This window comes from Polypterus senegalus, chromosome 13 (assembly GCF_016835505.1).
Source record: "Polypterus senegalus isolate Bchr_013 chromosome 13, ASM1683550v1, whole genome shotgun sequence".
NCBI lineage: Eukaryota > Metazoa > Chordata > Cladistia > Polypteriformes > Polypteridae > Polypterus > Polypterus senegalus.
The window spans coordinates 49,635,222-49,652,772 of NC_053166.1; the positions used below are offsets into that span (position 1 = coordinate 49,635,222).

The following is a 17,551-nucleotide window of genomic DNA, read 5'->3' on the forward strand; positions in this document are numbered from 1 at the left end:
AAAATATACAGGAGAATGTGCTGCAGACATGATGTTCATTTTAGTAAATCATCCATTATTGAGCCCATTTAATCACAGAGGACTGAAGCTTCTCCTGGCAGCACTGAATGCAAGGCAGGGACCAGTCTAGCTCGTTTCTACAGTTCAGCAAATCAGCATTTTTATAGAGTCCATCATCTTTATTCTTTGTTACATTTCACTCTGGCATTTAGATTGTGGATTTAAATTCATGTAATAAGGTAAAGTGCATATGTCTAAATGCTAGGAACCACATATTTAAAACTTCTAATATGAGTTAAAGGACATTAAGAAGGTGTTCACCGTTTCACATTTTCTTAACTACCAAATTCTAATAAACAAAGGAAACTTGACTGTTTAAAAACAGTGGCCCTTTGTGACAAAGAAATCATCTGCTTAGATTTAGAAATGGGTTACATCGCTTTAAGCTGCAATGACTGCCACCAAGGGATTATTGTAATTATTTTTAATCAGTCTCACACATCACTGAGGAGAAAGTTTAGCCCACTCCTGTCTTGCTTACCTGATTTAAGTAAATAGCATTAGAGAAATCTTCAAAACAGTTATTTATTTCGGTTCTCAGTATTTGACATAATGCTGGACTACTACTAATTGGTTGAACATTGATTTTCAGTGTCTTGCTGCCCAACAACCTGTCAGGTTCAGCTGAATGATAGACCTCCTAAAACTCACCTCTAGAATTATCTCATATAAAGCAAAATACACGTGACTTCTAATAATTTTTAGCTATGTAGTCTATAATATGTAGTAGGCATCCCTAACATCCATGAGGTTACTCCCATCACGTTGATGGTATTTTGAAGATGGGTCTCACAAAACCAAAAAAGAATCTTCTGTATCAATAAGTGAGCAATATAAATGCTCTGTAGGCACAGAAACACAAAGTAGGCCTGGCTTCAAAACTCAGATTCAGGCTTGCATCCTAAACTCTCAAAAAGGAGGCTGATCTTATGTTCTTCAAAAAGGGAAAGAGTACCTGTTGCACAAAGACCAAAAAATAGTAAGGTTTATTTATGAAATAATATTGAATGTTAATTCAAAAAGAGTCAACTCAATAATGACAAATTCAGCTCCAAAATCCACAAGCAAAAAATGAGTACAAATAAAATACTAAAAATCAAAATCATATAAAAAATACTTAAAACTGAGCAACACAAGAAAGTGTTAATGCCTTAGCAATGGTGTTGGGGGCATCTTGGACCTTAAATAGGTTAAGGACGCCATCTTAAGCATCAGGAAGTCTCACCCTCTTGGGCTCAATATACTGTATAAAGGACTAGGAACATAGAGCAAATAATAGAAAAATAAGAAATCCAAACACACGAACCAAAAAACAGAAATGACAGAAAAAAATAACCAGCTACAATAAAAAAAAGTGCAAAAAAAAATTTTAAAAGATAAAACAAAGACTAGGGCCAGGCTGACTGACACTAGTTAAGATGGGCTTAGTGTGGATTACAACGTTTGACTTTTACTGGGCATACAAGACTCATGCAACATAAAAGGAGGCATTTCTGACTCTTCTGTTCTCGTCTTTAAGAGATGAGAAAGACATCAATGTTTTCTTCTTTAATAAATAATTTCTGCATTGCAATTCACACTTTTTTATTCAGTGTCTTAGATAGCTGAGCCATACATTTTCAAGAAGATAGCGGCCTACTGGTTTGTTTGTGTCATTCTGGCATTCTTTACCAGTTTCTCAATAATTTATCTTATTGCTGTTGAGTAATTTTGGGAGAACTAGACAAAACCTTTTATTCTGCTGGAGTTCAGACACTTCAGGCAGGTGGTGCAAGTGCATTGAGAAAGGTGGAGACTTCATTGAGAAATGACATTATCAGTTTTGTTAAGGATTATTCCATTTTCTAATAAATATCATTTTCTATCTTTTGCTTGACTCCCCCTCATATTATTCTATGAAAGAGTAACTATTGCTCAAGTTCATTTCATTTCAGTGCTGCGACTGGGTGAAAAAACTTCACAGTTTTGGTAAAAATATTCATAATGACAAGTACAAATTTTCCTTTTCCCTAGGAAAATATACCCATATACAAATTCATAAATCCTAGGAAATATTTTCACTGTGATAGAGCATATCATTACAATCTGTTTTTTAAGAACTACATTGTAATAATGAGGGATGATTTTTTTTTTTTTGATTTAAATGCTACAGAGCTTGTCAGTAATCAACTGTGATAGTTTATTAAAGCAGTCAAACTGCTAGCCCTAGATGTCTTTAACTGGATTAAGTTTACTAAGTACATTTAACCATTTCACAATACTGCAATGCATTCTTCACAAAAAATGGAAATATCTTGAACTCGTGATGACTTTATCTATTCTTATTTATTTATTTTGATGGATGCACATGAAGATCAAATTCAAAATATGTAAAGATTCAGAAAATGTGTTGCATATTTTGGAGCAGCTGTTTACAAACCATTTTCACTTGCCTCAAAATTGATAACAATTTATGTAACTACCCATTACAGACAAAGCTGTCAAACATGTGGTCCCTAGCATTCACATATGTGCTCACTACATTATTCCTTGGTATTTAATCTACATGATTAACCAACATTGGCCAGAGTGGTGCAACATGAGGCAAATAACCAAATCTTTATAAATTTGTGGTTTGCAACTTGGATTCCTCCTTGATAATTAGTCTTATGTGTTGGTGTATTCAATTGCTTAATCTTCATACATACTATAGACTTTACGATAGACTGGCATCCCTTCCAGGATATGTTCCTTCATTATACCCAATATAACTGGAATGTCTCACAACCAGGAATTGGTTGAGCGGGTATGAGAATGTCATGTCATATCATGTTATGTTATGTTATGTTAGGTTATGTTACGTTACGTTGTGTAGAGTAATATTACTCCACACACTAAAGTTGACTCAGTCTCTTGCTCCTGTATGCCAAATATCATACACAACATATTTTAAAAGCTGACTGTTATTCATGTCAATGCTGGTCCAATATGTTCTCTGCAATATAGACAACCAGTTAGCTATGTCGACATTTACCACACATTTACATTACTATATTGATAAATATCTACTTTTACAAATATTTTTACAATTTACAAAACCTCAAGATACAAAGTCCTAAAATAGTTTGATCATATCATCTAGTGTAATCATTAGGCAATGCACAAGTTTGCTCTATACTGTAGATCCTCACCAACAGTGATGATTAACTTTAAGCCATGGGAGTTACAACATAACTTCCACAATGAAGCTACTAGCAATCCATGCAAACATTAGTTGAGCAACTTTCTTTCTCATAGTGAGTCATTTTTAGCAGGGTCAGCACATTAACAGCTATTAAGGCATGTCTAAATGACCTCTATATCCTTCCATCCATTATCCAACCCGCTACATCCTAACACAGGGTCACGGGGGTCTGTTGGAGCCAATCCCAGCAAACACAGGGCGCAAGGCAGAAAACAAACCCCCGGCAGGGCGCCGGCCCACCGCAGGACCTCTATATCTTTTAAGATTGTATATTTTTTGACTGCCACAGCTCCACACTTTGCTTAGTCTACTGTTGAGGTCAATCAAGACCAGGACAACCACATTTCATGGCAGTAATCATAGACATGCTGTAGGACGCATGCACTTAATGCATTGACTTTAAGAGTCATCTGCAATAATTTGATAAATGTGTCTGTGTTTTTTTTTTAATGATAGTTTTGTGGACTATTGGGAATAGTGATGGCTCTTGTTTGATGTTTTATTTGCATTTGTAATAGCAATAAAATTAGGTAAAGTTTAGTAAAACAAATATATCTCATAATTAGACATTATTTTATTACTGATGAATTACTGGTTCCATGTCCAGAATATTAAGTTACCCATGCTGATAATAAAATACAGATGGCAGCATTTATTCATTATTTATTCTTTAGTCCGACAATCAATTAAACCCAACATAAGAACACTATGATAACCTGAGTTCACTCCTGCTATTCAACCAGCCAGAGCAGCCTGCTCAATCTAGGCAGGTAATTAATCAAATGTTACATCTCCAAAGCATAACCCACACATTCATGAGGAGACTGGTCACTGTGTGCTCCATTCCATATAAGAAAGAAACAACAAGCCATGTAACTATAGGTACACCATCAAATCAATATTCAACATTTAATCACAGCACATAAGGCTAAGTTATGAGAAACAACTAAGAGGCATTTACAATATTTAAATAATATACACTACAAAGCGGCCATAGTACCTTATTAAAGGGCCACGCGTTAAAGCTTTATGTTGTGGGGAAAAGTACAGAAAATGATTAACAAAGCTGGACAGGCATATTGATGACCTCTGCCTGACTGTGAATTCAGACAGCTGCCTTGAAGTATTGGTCGGGCAAAATTGTGCACACTTCTAAGTATTCAATGTTCAGATCACCTATAGCTCTTTAAGGAAAAATACCAATTTTTTTTTGAAAGCTGTTACATGTAAACACTGCATATGTAGCTGGTTGTGGCCCTTAAAATGAATATCACGTTGCCTACCAAACACCGTTCTGGCAGGAACTGACTCCTTATTGATCCAGAAGGACACTTGAGAAAGTATGACTGTCATTATACAAGGAATATAAGCCTGAATCAAGAAGTAGCCCATCTTCCTTTGTAGGTGGAAATAAACTGTCATAACTATGTATTCACCTGTGAGGAAACAAATGAATTTCACAAATGGCACTTCAAATGAAAGTGTTAAACAAAATGAACAATTGTAGAAACATTAATGTTTCATTTAAACCTACCAAGCACCATGAAAAAAATACATTTGAAAGAAAGAATTGAAAGAGAAAAATGTGGGATCTTTTTCTTTTACTTTTTGCTAAATCACCTTTAACAATAAACAAAGTAATTGCCTACTTAAACAAAAAGCAGCATAGGAACAGGCCAGTGCTCTACAGTAAGCATGTCAATTCCACAGTGTGCTGTGCTTCGGACATCATCCCCAACACACGTTCTTTTGATTTTTGCTTAGCTGGGGGTTCATGCATACTTTGTTGTTTAGTGTTCATGGCACTGGTCTTTAAATCACAAGTTGCTGGTTCACAAGCACGGTGGGATACTAAGCAAGTCATTTTAAAAACTGTAAAAAAATATGTATGTATACAATTGAATACTTATCTTGTAAGCAGCTCCGGATAAAAGATTTCTACGTATTGTAATATACTATTGGCAAAAATATGACCCCAAGTATATAGACAAACCATAATAACACCTATAAGGTTTTCCTTATAATTTAATATTTACTATTTATATAAAACTTTATTTTGAACACTGATTATATCCTTAACCATATAATAAATGTCCAGTATTTCAATAACATCTGCCCTTCAAAAACAACTGGCAATGCAATTTAAGGAAGGACAGTAGAAATCAATGTTGTGCGTGTATTTGCGTGCAAAATATGTCAAAGATCAGGCAGAACTGAAGATGTCAGTGGCCTTGAAATTCCTGTGGCAGTGGGTATGTACATTGCCCCAGGTGTATGTAGAATGGCCAATGCTGGTCATGTAGTGGTTAATAATAGGGGTTGATGGGGACGGATTTATAAGCTATGGTGTCAAAAGAGTCACTTCTTGTACCTTATTACCTTCTGAGTTTGACAGCTAATGACCCATTTAAGTTCAAGCCTGTCACTGACCAAATGCAATAAAAAATAAGTTGTGCTTGCAGTGGACCAAACAACATAGACAATGGGACACTGGATGAGTGTTGTCTGATCTAATTAATCCTGCTTAATACTACGAGATAAGAGATACTACATCTTACTTTCTGTCTCCATTTTTCCAGATGTCAATAATGGAAGCTGTTGTATTGGACAAAGCACCCTCCACTCCCAAATACTCCAATAATAATATATATATATATATATATATATATATATATATATATATATATATATATATATATATATATATATATATATATACTTTTGCAGCCAGGATATATATGGCTGCCCCAACTCTTTATCTGTCCATGTCTCTGCTCTTGTGACAGTGGCGCAGTCGGCAGGATGGAGAAGTCCCAGAAGAGAAGGGGACAGGACCTGCAATATACCCAGGTGGGAGCGTACCGGGGCCGAGTCTTCAGGCGGGGAGGGTGCCCCGCGGTCCGGCGTGACCCGTCAGGGCTCAGCTCCCAGCACTCATAACTAGGCCATCTGAGAGGCCAGGGAGTGTGCGGGTGGGGCTCACAGAATTGGGCTGCCCTGAGGGGAGGCAAAAGGGACTCAGTATGCTCTCCTGGGGGAGAGTGCCTGCCTCCCTGCGAAACCAAAGCCCCATTTACCACCTAGGGGTGCCCCAGACTGGCAGGTGAATAAAATAAAAAAAATGGAGGTTGGACCCTGAGCGGCCGACCAACAAACAAGCCTGGTCCTTATGGGCAATGGTAGGGCATTGGCTACGGCCATTTGAAAACACGCCCTACCAAATAATAGAGCAGGATATGTCTTTTTCACAACACTAAAGGGTTTCTTTTAGACAAGTAAATTAATGTTTGAAATTCTCACAGTAGCTAAACACATCAATGAATGAGCCCTTGCAGCAGAACACAGCTCATTGCACCAGCGCAGAATAAAACAGTGGGAATTTTTACTTAAAAGGATCAAGAGATAAACTGTAGTAGCATGTCCAAGCGGTATTACGGACACTTGGTGAGGCGGGCTCGGATTAATCCCAGAAATGCTTCTTGGATTAAGCGAGGCCAAATATTTAGGCTACCTGGTGGGTCGGGTACCGTAAGGCCACAGTGCTCCAAAATTGATGCCATTCTGAAATGGCCCGTCCATGAACCAAGCGGCAGGTCCAAGCCTTTCGGTTAGCGGGTACTACCGCCGGTTTGTACCCGGTTTTGGAGAGAGCGCCCTTGACTGATTTAACAAAGAAGGGGCCCGAACATTGTGGTATGGACTGAAAAACAGGCGCTGCATTTGGTGACTTAAAGCAGGCCCTTACGCCCACACCTGTTTTGATGGCACCTAACTTTTCTTTGCCTTTCATCCTCCAGGCGGACGCGGACACAAAATGTTCCTGAGCGGAAACTGTTCAAGCTTGTCACGGACCATGCACCCTACAGTGGATGGCCCTCCACAAAAGTACGCGCTAGGCAGTTCTGGACTCTTTTCTCCTTGCCTTCTCTTCCGTAGTGCCCCAACTCTTTATCTGTCCATGTCTCGTTCTTGTGTTTCTTTTAGACAAGTAAATTAATGTTTGAAAAACACCAAAAGCAAAAATCAAAGATATAAATGCCATAATCAATTTCATTTATTGGCAAAAAGTTTGATTGCAAGAATCACACATCAACACCATTTGTATCCAACCTTGGGTACCAGGAAGTGTATGGAACTGACTATCATACCCTTGACTCCTAATGACACATGCAGTGTGATGCTGGATGTCACCAATAGCAATATCATAACAACTGCTACAGTACAACTAAAAAGCACAAAATGGAGGTAAGCAAGGTCAAACAAAATAGCATAAAAACAAAATGATGAATATTTTCTACTTTTTCAAATTGCCATTACTTTAAAAACATGTTATTTTTGGATTCCTCAGTTTTCAAAATCACTAAATACAGTTGCATATATTTGGAAAAAGGGATCACAAAATGGCACTAAAAATCTACTAAAATACCAAATCATAACACTCAGCACACAAAGATCTGTAATTCAGGTATTGTTCGAGGAACATCCCACTAATTGCATTCCTAATGCAATTTCCTGAACAGTTATCCCATGTTGGTCAAAATGAGCACCTCCTTTGGATATGAAAGAGCTATTAACCAGCCGCTAATGTGTAACAAGTATAGGACACACTGGATTAGACAGGCGACATTCCTCCTGTGGTGCACTTCCAAATGTACAACGGCTAACTCTGTGCTCTAACACTCAAAGGTCATACAAAAAGACTATTCCCATCAGAGATTAACAATATATATCAATTCTAATTTTTAAAAAAATTAAGAAATAATCCTGATGTATTCAAGTTGCTGAAGAGGAAATAAGAAAAGAACTTGCATTTACACAAGCATTCTGAATAAAGTGGACACTTAATGTAAATATCGCAAAAGATACGTGTCACATTGCTGCGTTATGGGTGAGATTAATAAGGAAGGTGTAAGGTCATTGGAATGAGTGTAAGACTAAATATAAAAAATGTAGTAGATTTAATGTTGACATGTTCACTGTGTTCCTCCAACTGCCCTACACTGAATTACTGCATAACATTTAGCCTACGGTGAACAAATGAGTGACTGTGCACAGAAACCACCAAAATGAAACCAGGAAAAGTTTACTTGAATAATACTATAAAAGCAAAAAATCAACTGAAGTTAAACTCTCATGAACCGTACTTACAGCATTTTTATGTTTAAAGCATTACATACGGTATGTTGCTCTAAGGAAGAACGCAGGAAAACTGTTCATATTTTTGAATATGTCTTCACCAAAATACCTTTCTTAGATTTAAATCAAGATTATTAACAAACTAAATTAAGATCAGCAAGAGGCAAATTTAATACAATACAAACATATACAGTATACTGCAGTATAAACATAAAAATACAGCAGAAATGAGCTAACAAATTAAAAACAGTTAAAAACAATCAGTCTTTTATCTTTGAAAATTAGGATGCAGTGCTGCTTTTAGAACTGGCAATGATATGTTCAGTGGTGACTCAGAGCGGAAAATGGTCAAGCCTCCTCATAGGTGTCTTTGCACAGTTATAGAACGCAGGTTCCTACTGTTAGAGCTTATGCCATGCCACTTTGGCACTGATAACTCTGCCAAAAAGACAGAATTAATCTTTCCATCTCCAGTGATTATCATTTCCTGCCCTTGCACAGACACGAATGAGAATTGTTTGATCTTGTCTAAGGCAGCTTGAGGCCTAATGGGATTTGGGGTGAGAGTTGAAGAAAGGGTGTGTTGTACTTCTATCTGATTAATTCCAACATTCATGTTCTTGTGTCTTTTTAAATGTTTAAAAAAAATAATAATGTGCGCCTTAAATTTCTGTGTTATGATGAAAAAATGTTTGTATTGTTTCCATTTGCAATATCATACAATATCTTACATGCATTATTTATTCCCAGATTCAGAACTGGTTATCTTCCGTAACAGGCACAGACACAGACTTGTCTCAGAACTGTTACAAAGCTGACATCACCTACGTTTTGGATAAGATCAAACAAGCCTTATAAATTGTGAGACTTCACACTATAGCTTAACAGACTTCACACTCACTGCATTGTATGAAGATGGAGAGTAGGTCTTTATTTGATAGTGCAGTAGTATCAGTTTTCAGTTACACATGTGCTGTGGGCTTAAAATACTGACCACTTACTAGTAGTGCTCATATGAAGCTGTTGAGAAGAATCAAGCCAAAATTAAACTAGAAGGCTCAGACTGATAAGCTAAGCCAAGATAAAGATAATGTTCATTCTCCATAGATATGAGAAGACACAGTAGCCTCAGGAAGGATGTCCAACACATCAGCCTAGCATGTACTGTATGATATTCATAGTTTGATGGGGCCAGGAAAGCAGAACTACATTGTGCAAGGCTGAGCTCTCAAAAAGCATAACTTCTTATATTACATTCCTCCTTACTACCCTCATACAAGTTAACTTTAACTTTCGTTTAAGTCTCACTCTGTTTTGGAAGGATGAGGCTAATTAAGTGTTTTGTTCATGTGAGTACAGTATTATCATCAGTATTATATTTGACAGACACCTTTATCCAAGGCAACTTACAAGATGAGGATACATTACAATTATGCAAATTTAATTTGTGTTGAAATGCAGGCATGGTAAGTGAATTTCTCAGGTCTCACTAACTGGGATTAAACTGGGAACCTTGAGATTTAAAGACCAATGCCTTAGCCAGCAGGCCACATTAACATTTATTAGCGAACATAAACTAGCATTGCTATTGGAACCCAGAAGTTCCCATCTAAAGGAAATGTAGTCAATAAGATAAATAAGTGACACTTTACAGAAGACAAATGTGCTGTTATGCATTATCCTTTAATAGATTTGTCTATTCTTTTGTAGATAAAAAAAACAGGCTTTTTAATATAATGTTAACTTGTCACATTCAGTCCTCTTACCTGTGTTCGATTTTAAGATCTCACTTGACACTGTCTGGCCAATGAGATCGTATTGGAGAAGACTTGATGATTCCTGGGGTATCTCCACAGAGTGCAGAGGACCTTTCTTCCATGTGTAAATAATTTCACTTTTGGGATAAGCATCTATATGTTGAAAAAAATATTGCGCTTTTAGTAAACACATTTGAGACTGTTGTGTTGTTAAAACGGAATATAAAACATTTTGCAAGATGACTTACAGCTACCGAATTTCAGAGGGCAGGCATGACCATCCATTGGGAAGTTCATCAGTCTCATAGGACATGCCGCATTAATCGTTAGCCTACAACAGGTAAAATGAACTAAATTATTATTTAAAAAGTGTGCAGCAGAAGCAACATCACATTGCAGATTATATCTAAATGTTTCATGTAATTCTATCCTCATAAAGTAAAAGTGCATAGACATACTGAACATCAAAACTTGCCTAATTGTTGTAAAATAAGCATTAATACCACCAGTATTGGGCCTGATTTGTTAAGTTTTTTTTATGCTAACGTGCAAGAACAAATTATTTAAATGTACCTCAAACGTTCCCTTCTTGTTACACAACAAGTATTAACACTTAGAACACCAATGGTGGGACAATTTGTCTAGCTTTTAAAATTATATGCCAACATGCAGGATCAAAACATTGAAACTTTTTAAACCATCTGGGAGAAGCAAAATAATCATCTTACATAATTACGTTCCTCACCATAAATTTTAGCTCACTGAGACATACAAAGTATTTACAAAGAATAAAAAACCCATCAGTAAATACCTCATTGTGTAAAGTATTGTACCATTCTGCATAATTCGAAAGAGCTTGTTGGGTGTAGTCATGTTATGAGAGATGGACTTCTTGCCATTTCTAAAAAACGTATCTGGAGTCCAGATCTTGCTAACCATGAGATTGTTGAGTCTGAGGATATCAAATGGCCCATCAAACTTCAGCCTGTCATCAATCCAGGTCTGACGAAAGAAAACATCCATAGTGTATTCCTGCCAAAAGTAGAAGAATACAATTTTTAATAATGCCACACTGGTCATACTGTTAGTTATGTAATGTGTTATGTGGATGAAACAGGTTTGGACTGCAAATAAATTATTCATGCTTACTTTAACGTTGTTCATATCCTTGTCATACTGGATATCCACATATAAACCTTTTTATTACTTGGAAAACAACATCTATTGAATAAAAGTATTAACACTGGACTATTTAGACGATGGATTACATTGTTAAGACTGGCTTAAAGCAATAACATGACAAGGAATTGCATGAAGTGGAAATCGGATGTGTATTTGGTTAATATGAATAGTCATCCTCCATTCTTTTCTAAATGTATTGCTAGATTAAAAATGCAAGTTGACTATATCCAGGCTTACCTATTGTTTGTCATATCTAAGAGGCCCTATGGATTTGGACATGGAAGCCCACATAAACTGTGCAGACAGACAGCTCACTGCAGCACAGAACGCAAGTAAAGTGCTCAACAAAGAACCTCGCTGACAGAGATTGTCAAGCAGCTTAAAGTTCCTAATCTGCTTTAATGACATTGTGCCCAAATGTCAAAAAAATGAAGGCAGGATGAACATGACTTGAGGCCACAGACATGTTAAAGCTCACGGGGCTAGGCAATTCTAATGGCTTGTCTCCAGAAACTGGAAGACTACAACACAACAATATTATTAACACTGATGAACAATTCTTTTTCACACAAATGAATTTCCTAGACTCTAAATTTATTAAGTACCACATACCATTTCAACATCTGAAACTGGACCAAAGCTGGTAACATAGATATCAGTTTTGACTTCTGTCACAGGCCCTGAAAGAGTGTTGAAAATGTTAATAAAGAGCAAGCAACATTGTACACTGGTAAAGAAATATTTCAAGCAGGCAGAGGAGTCTATTAGTTTTAAGTAAATGAGAATTTGAGAAAAGTCTATAGCCTGCTTCTGAGGGCTCCCTCAATATACCAAGTCATTCTATTCTACAGTATATAGCCATAAACAGTATATTTATATTCAAAAGTAATTTATTCCATTACAAGAAAAAAAAACAATCTGGAGCCTATCTCAGCAGCATCAGTTGCAAGGGAGCAAACAAGCCTGTATACTGACATATACTCATGTGTACTGAGTCAATTTAGAGGAATCAATCACCCTCTCCTGCTCATCTCTGAGATGTGGGAAGAAAACCAGCAGATTTAAAGTAATAGAATGCAAAGATTGGGATAATGTTACAATATTGGAATTTAAACCCTGGCCCTGCTGGTATGAAGAGGCAGTGTTAACAGCCATGCTGTCCGCAGCACATTCATACATTCACATATATTGTAACCTACCAAGGCTTTGGTCTGTTCACGTTGCCTTTCTAAATGTTATGTAAGAAATAGTGCATTTATGTTTTACATAAAAGCAGAACCATAGACAATGTTTGTAGTGGTTGCTGTCAAATGTAGCACTACCTGAACTTTATAAATGCTTTTCCACAACAATTTTATACTGTACTTTGAATAACATTTTACTGATCAAAAACCTTTTAATGTTGCCTACAGTTATTCCATTCAATGTTAAAAAAACATATACAACAAAATGATAACTTTGAACATATACATGAAAGATCACTTTCAAAATTACAATGGAAATCAAAATCATAAAAACACAGGATGCACATGGTGTGTCTGTAGGACAGAATTTCCAATGAGAGAAATGGTGTGTTTTACTCAGTTCACATTTACTGAGCAGGCACCCAAATAATCGTTAATTTTACAGAATCAGAGAGGACAGGCATCATCAAAAAATGTCAGGAGTGTTATTAAAATTAATTACTTCAGCGTGAAGTGGCTTCCATTTTTCTGTTTCAAATTTATAAATGGCATATTTCTATTTTTTATATATCAACTATTTTAAACAAAAATTACAATAAGGAATAAACAAAATAAAGTGTAATCTAAAAAATACCGTTAGATTTATATTTTTAAAAAAATGAATTTCTTGATTAGTGTTTTGTTTGTTATAAATTGCTAACTGTAGGTAAGCAATACATTTTTTTTCTTGTAGTAGTTTTACAAACTAATAATATTCATTTAAGTTGACGACTGACTGTCTGCTGTTTGTAAAGTAAAGAGCAATCGAACTGCAGCAACGTGGTGTCCGCTCAGCACTGGGTATCTCATCTCTCTTAAACTCACTTTCTTGAGGACAACCCTCTAATCTGATCAGCTCTTTAATATAAGCAAGTGCTATTTTTAAGGTTCAGACGAAAGAACAAAGTTCTCCGCCCTCTGTTGCTCCGGTCCTAGCACTGTTACCTCCAAAGCCTGGCCTCAGTCGGTTGTCGTATCCGTCCAGCAGACGGTCTAATATCTGGGTGATATTTTCTGAATAGATCCTTACTTCTCCGAGCTGATTCCCAACGACGCAGCTCATGCTGGTTACAGAAAAGCAGTTAAAAGAGAGAAGAAAAAAAAAAAGTAAGTTCAGCGTCTTGCAAACAGTTGGCGTACGGACAGGCTTAGAAGAACAGACCTGTACCTACTTACCTGAGCAGGTGCATGCAAAGGAGAAGCCGCCCCATGTCCTTGGAGGAGCCACCCAAGTCCGGCAGACTCAGCCGCACCACTCGGCGCGTCCCATCGCGTATTGGTCCGGTGTTTTAGCACTGAGCCGCCTGCTTGCTCTGACTCGAGAGCAAAAGCTAGCGAGGAGCGGGACAGGGAGCTTTGACAATAATCGAATAAGGCATTATGGGAGATTAAAAGCAAGAAATCCACTGATAGTTTTGGCAGGGAATTAGCCGGAACCAGTCAGGAGATTTGGAAAAGCTAAACTACTGCTAGTGGTACAGTACACAGAATGAGTGAGTGAGTGACAGAGAGAGAGAGAAAGAGAGAGGGAGAGCGCACATGTGTCCTTGGGGGCAAAAAGCGCCGCTTGATAATGGCCAACAGCGGAGAGGGCCACCCACACAGGGCAGGACAACCCATCACAATAAACGACTACTGCTTCCATCAGGCAACAAATAACTTTCTTTTTTTTTTTTCAGGTTCATTACTAGATGAAATGCTTAGTGGTTTGAAGTTGCAAAGGAAACAGACTTTTCTTTTTAAAGGACATCATTAATATTGTTCAAGATAATACAGCCATAAAGGACATCCACTCTTGGTAGGCTGGTTGAGCTGTTAGTCAGAATGATCAGGTTTACCTTGTCCAGGTTTCTTCAATAGGTACAGCACTTAGTTCTTTTTGAAATGCAGATGGAATATTAGAAAATTTACTGAAAGCTTTAAACCTATTGGCTACATGTTTTATATACTAATTCTTTTGTACTGAGTAGTTTGTGACATCATAGGCATGCTCTATGTGAGCTACAGCCGCAGGACAGAGTGGCTGAAAATAAACAAACACTCAGAACATATACAAAGTGAGAAGAATAGAGAGTAATGGCTTTAAATTGTACAGATGAGTGCATGTGGTGACACATGCAACAATTATTAGGGATAGGAAAAAGCCTTTTCTTTAAAATTCATTTGGAGCCTTTCAATAAAAGAACTTGGAAGTAGAGATTGGCCTTGGAATACTCATGTACTTATTTTGCTGTACTTGGTAAACAAATACAATTGCGCAGTGTGAACATTTACATTTATTATATTGTACATTATTTAGCTAATATTTTTATTTTATTGTTTTGAATTTTTATAAAGCATGATTTTACTTAAAGCTCAGCTACTAAACACTATTTACTACAACAATATGGTTATAATAAAAAAAAGTTGCACAGCACCAACAGAAAAACATGTAATAGACTGTAAGAAGTATACACTCATATATACACTCTTAAAAATAATGGTTCTTTAATGTCACTATCCGGTTCTTTAATGGGTTGTGTGGTTCGTCATAGAGCTATTGATTGACCAGGTATCATTTCATTCTGGAACGTTGGATGTTTGTGCACTGAAAAACATCCTAATATATATTTTGAAAAATAAAAAACAACAAAAATAAAATCTTAATATATAGTAGGCAGCAGGACATTAAAAAATTAAAAAATGCATGTAGGAAGAGCCCTTTCAAAATCATTTGTCAGTTCACAAATTTGTTACCATCTATTCATGGATCTTCACTTTATGGGGGCTGTTGATATAAAAAATATAAATAAATAGTTTCTGGAAAATTCATGTGGGTGTGTCTTTTGGGAACCAAAACTTGTTCCCCTATGGTATAGTTCTGAGGATCCACTCTGGCACCTTCATTTTTACGTGGGATTCAGAAAGTATTCAGAGCCCTTCATGTTCTATACACTTTGTTTGTTGTGGATTTAGTTTTTAACTAGCTATGATACAAGTCTAAGATGAGTTGAAAACTAAGTAATCAACATAGACCTCAACCTTACAATTGCATTGCACCATTTGGTATGCCATTTGGTATGGGATTCATAAAAATTGTTAATGTTGGTGACGCACCATCTGTTGGATTAACAAATGAAATGCATTTTATTATTAAAAATGTTTATGCTGCTCCATCTTTTGAAATGACAGAAACATAGCAATCATAGACACTTATCCTTTTATAAAAGTGGATGGATAAACTTTCAATTTTTGCCCACCAATCTTCACTCAATAACCCATAATAATGAAGTGAAAACATCACCTGAAGAAGGGGCCTGAGTTGCCTCGAAAGCTTGCATATTGTAATCTTTTTTAGTTAGCCAATAAAAGGTGTCATTTTACTTGACTTGTCACTACATTCATAATGACTAACATGGTACAACACCCTAGTACTACAGAAAAGTCTGTACATTTATTAAAAATCAAAAACTGAAATCTCTCAATTATGTAAGTATTTAGACCCTTTGCTGTGACAGGCCAAATTGTGGTCAGATGCATCCTGTGTGCTTTAATTATCTTTGTGTCTAGAACCTGACTGGCGTCCACCTTGGCAAACTGACCTTACTGGACATCATTTACAACGAAACACACCTGTCTATTTAAGGTCTCCCAATCCACATTGCATGTTAGGACAAAAACTAAGCCATCTGTAGACCACTGAGATAGAACTGTAGTGATGCATTAGGTAAGGTTATAAAACCATTTCTAAAGCTTTCTGTTTTTCTAGGAGCACAGTAATAATTATGAAATAGAAGATATTTGGAACCACCAGCACTCTTCTTAGAGTTGGCCATCTGGTCGAACTGAGTTACTGGGCAAGAAGGGCCTTGATCAGGAAGATGACTAAGAGCCCAGTGATTACTCTAATAGACCTTCCAAAGTCCTCTGCTGAGATGGGAGTACCTGAGAAGGGGAAGGATGACCATCTTAGCAGCACTCCATCAAACTGGTATTTATGTTGGACTAAAAGGCTTAGAAAGAACTCCAAGCACTATGTCACCTGCCTAATACCATTTTTATGATGAAGCATGGTAGTGGCAGCATCATGTGATTTAGTTGCTTCTCAGCATCAGGAACAGGGAGACTGGTCAACAACTGAGGGATGGATAAATGGAGCCAAATACAGAGATGTCCTTGGAGATAACCTGCTCCAACATGCACACAGCCATAGACTTAGGCAATGGTTCTCCTTTTGGCATGACAAGACCTGAAGCATACAGCTAAGACAATGCTAGGGGTGGCTTCCGGACAAGTCTATAACTGTTCTTGAGTGGCCCAGCTAAAGCTCAGACTTAAACTCCATAGAGCATCTGTGGATAGACCTGAAGATGACAGTTTACAGTCACTTCTCATCCAATCTAACATAACCTAAGAGGATCTGCCAGAGAGAATGGGATAAACTACCCAAATCCAGGTGTGTCAAGCTTTTAGATACTTACCAAGAAGACTCCAAGCATTAATTGCTGCCAAAGTGGCTTCTACAAAGTACTCTATTAAGGGTCTTATTACTTATATGAATGAGAGATTTCAGTATCTTATTTTTAATAAATATGCAAACCTATGTGAAAATATGTTTTCACTTTGCAGTTAGAGTTTATTGAGTGCAGATCAATAAGCAAAAATGGAAAAGTTTCAAATTAAAATTAAACCTACAACACAATAAAGTGTACAGAGTGTGAAGGGGTCTGAACACATTGCTGAATCCACCATATATATATATTATGTATACTATATATACAGTGTATCTATAAGAGTTGGTACCTCAAGTGAGAAAACCTAATTTATTGTTGATAACACAAAGGGTTGAAAAAAAATAAGAAAAAGTATTTCCACTGAACACTAGCGTTTCCCTGCACACACTGGTAACTACTGATTCCAATGTATAATTCTTGGAGGCTTAAATATCTTACAGACCAGACAGAGTGGAGTTGAACGCAGATTGGAGGCGT

General features: G+C 36.8%; 1 protein-coding gene across 5 annotated transcripts in view; it reads right to left on the reverse strand.

Moving 5' to 3' along the window:
- Window positions 1-14,077, reverse strand: part of gabra6b (gamma-aminobutyric acid type A receptor subunit alpha6b) — a 70,274-nt gene extending 56,197 nt beyond the window's left edge. For 3 of the 5 annotated variants that reach the window (XM_039775631.1, XM_039775629.1, XM_039775630.1), the window contains exons 1-7: window positions 13,758-14,077; window positions 13,527-13,645; window positions 11,971-12,038; window positions 10,988-11,208; window positions 10,425-10,507; window positions 10,186-10,329; window positions 4,567-4,719 (exon numbers count right to left, since the gene is read on the reverse strand). In XM_039775631.1, coding sequence (XP_039631565.1) covers window positions 4,567-4,719; window positions 10,186-10,329; window positions 10,425-10,507; window positions 10,988-11,208; window positions 11,971-12,038; window positions 13,527-13,645; window positions 13,758-13,792 — 823 coding nt within the window. In that variant the 5' untranslated portion in view covers window positions 13,793-14,077. The remainder of the gene's footprint in view (window positions 1-4,566; window positions 4,720-10,185; window positions 10,330-10,424; window positions 10,508-10,987; window positions 11,209-11,970; window positions 12,039-13,526; window positions 13,646-13,757) is intronic. The other 2 variants (XM_039775633.1, XM_039775632.1) reach the window with 1 other exon arrangement.
- Between the last annotated feature and the right edge of the window lie 3,474 nt (window positions 14,078-17,551).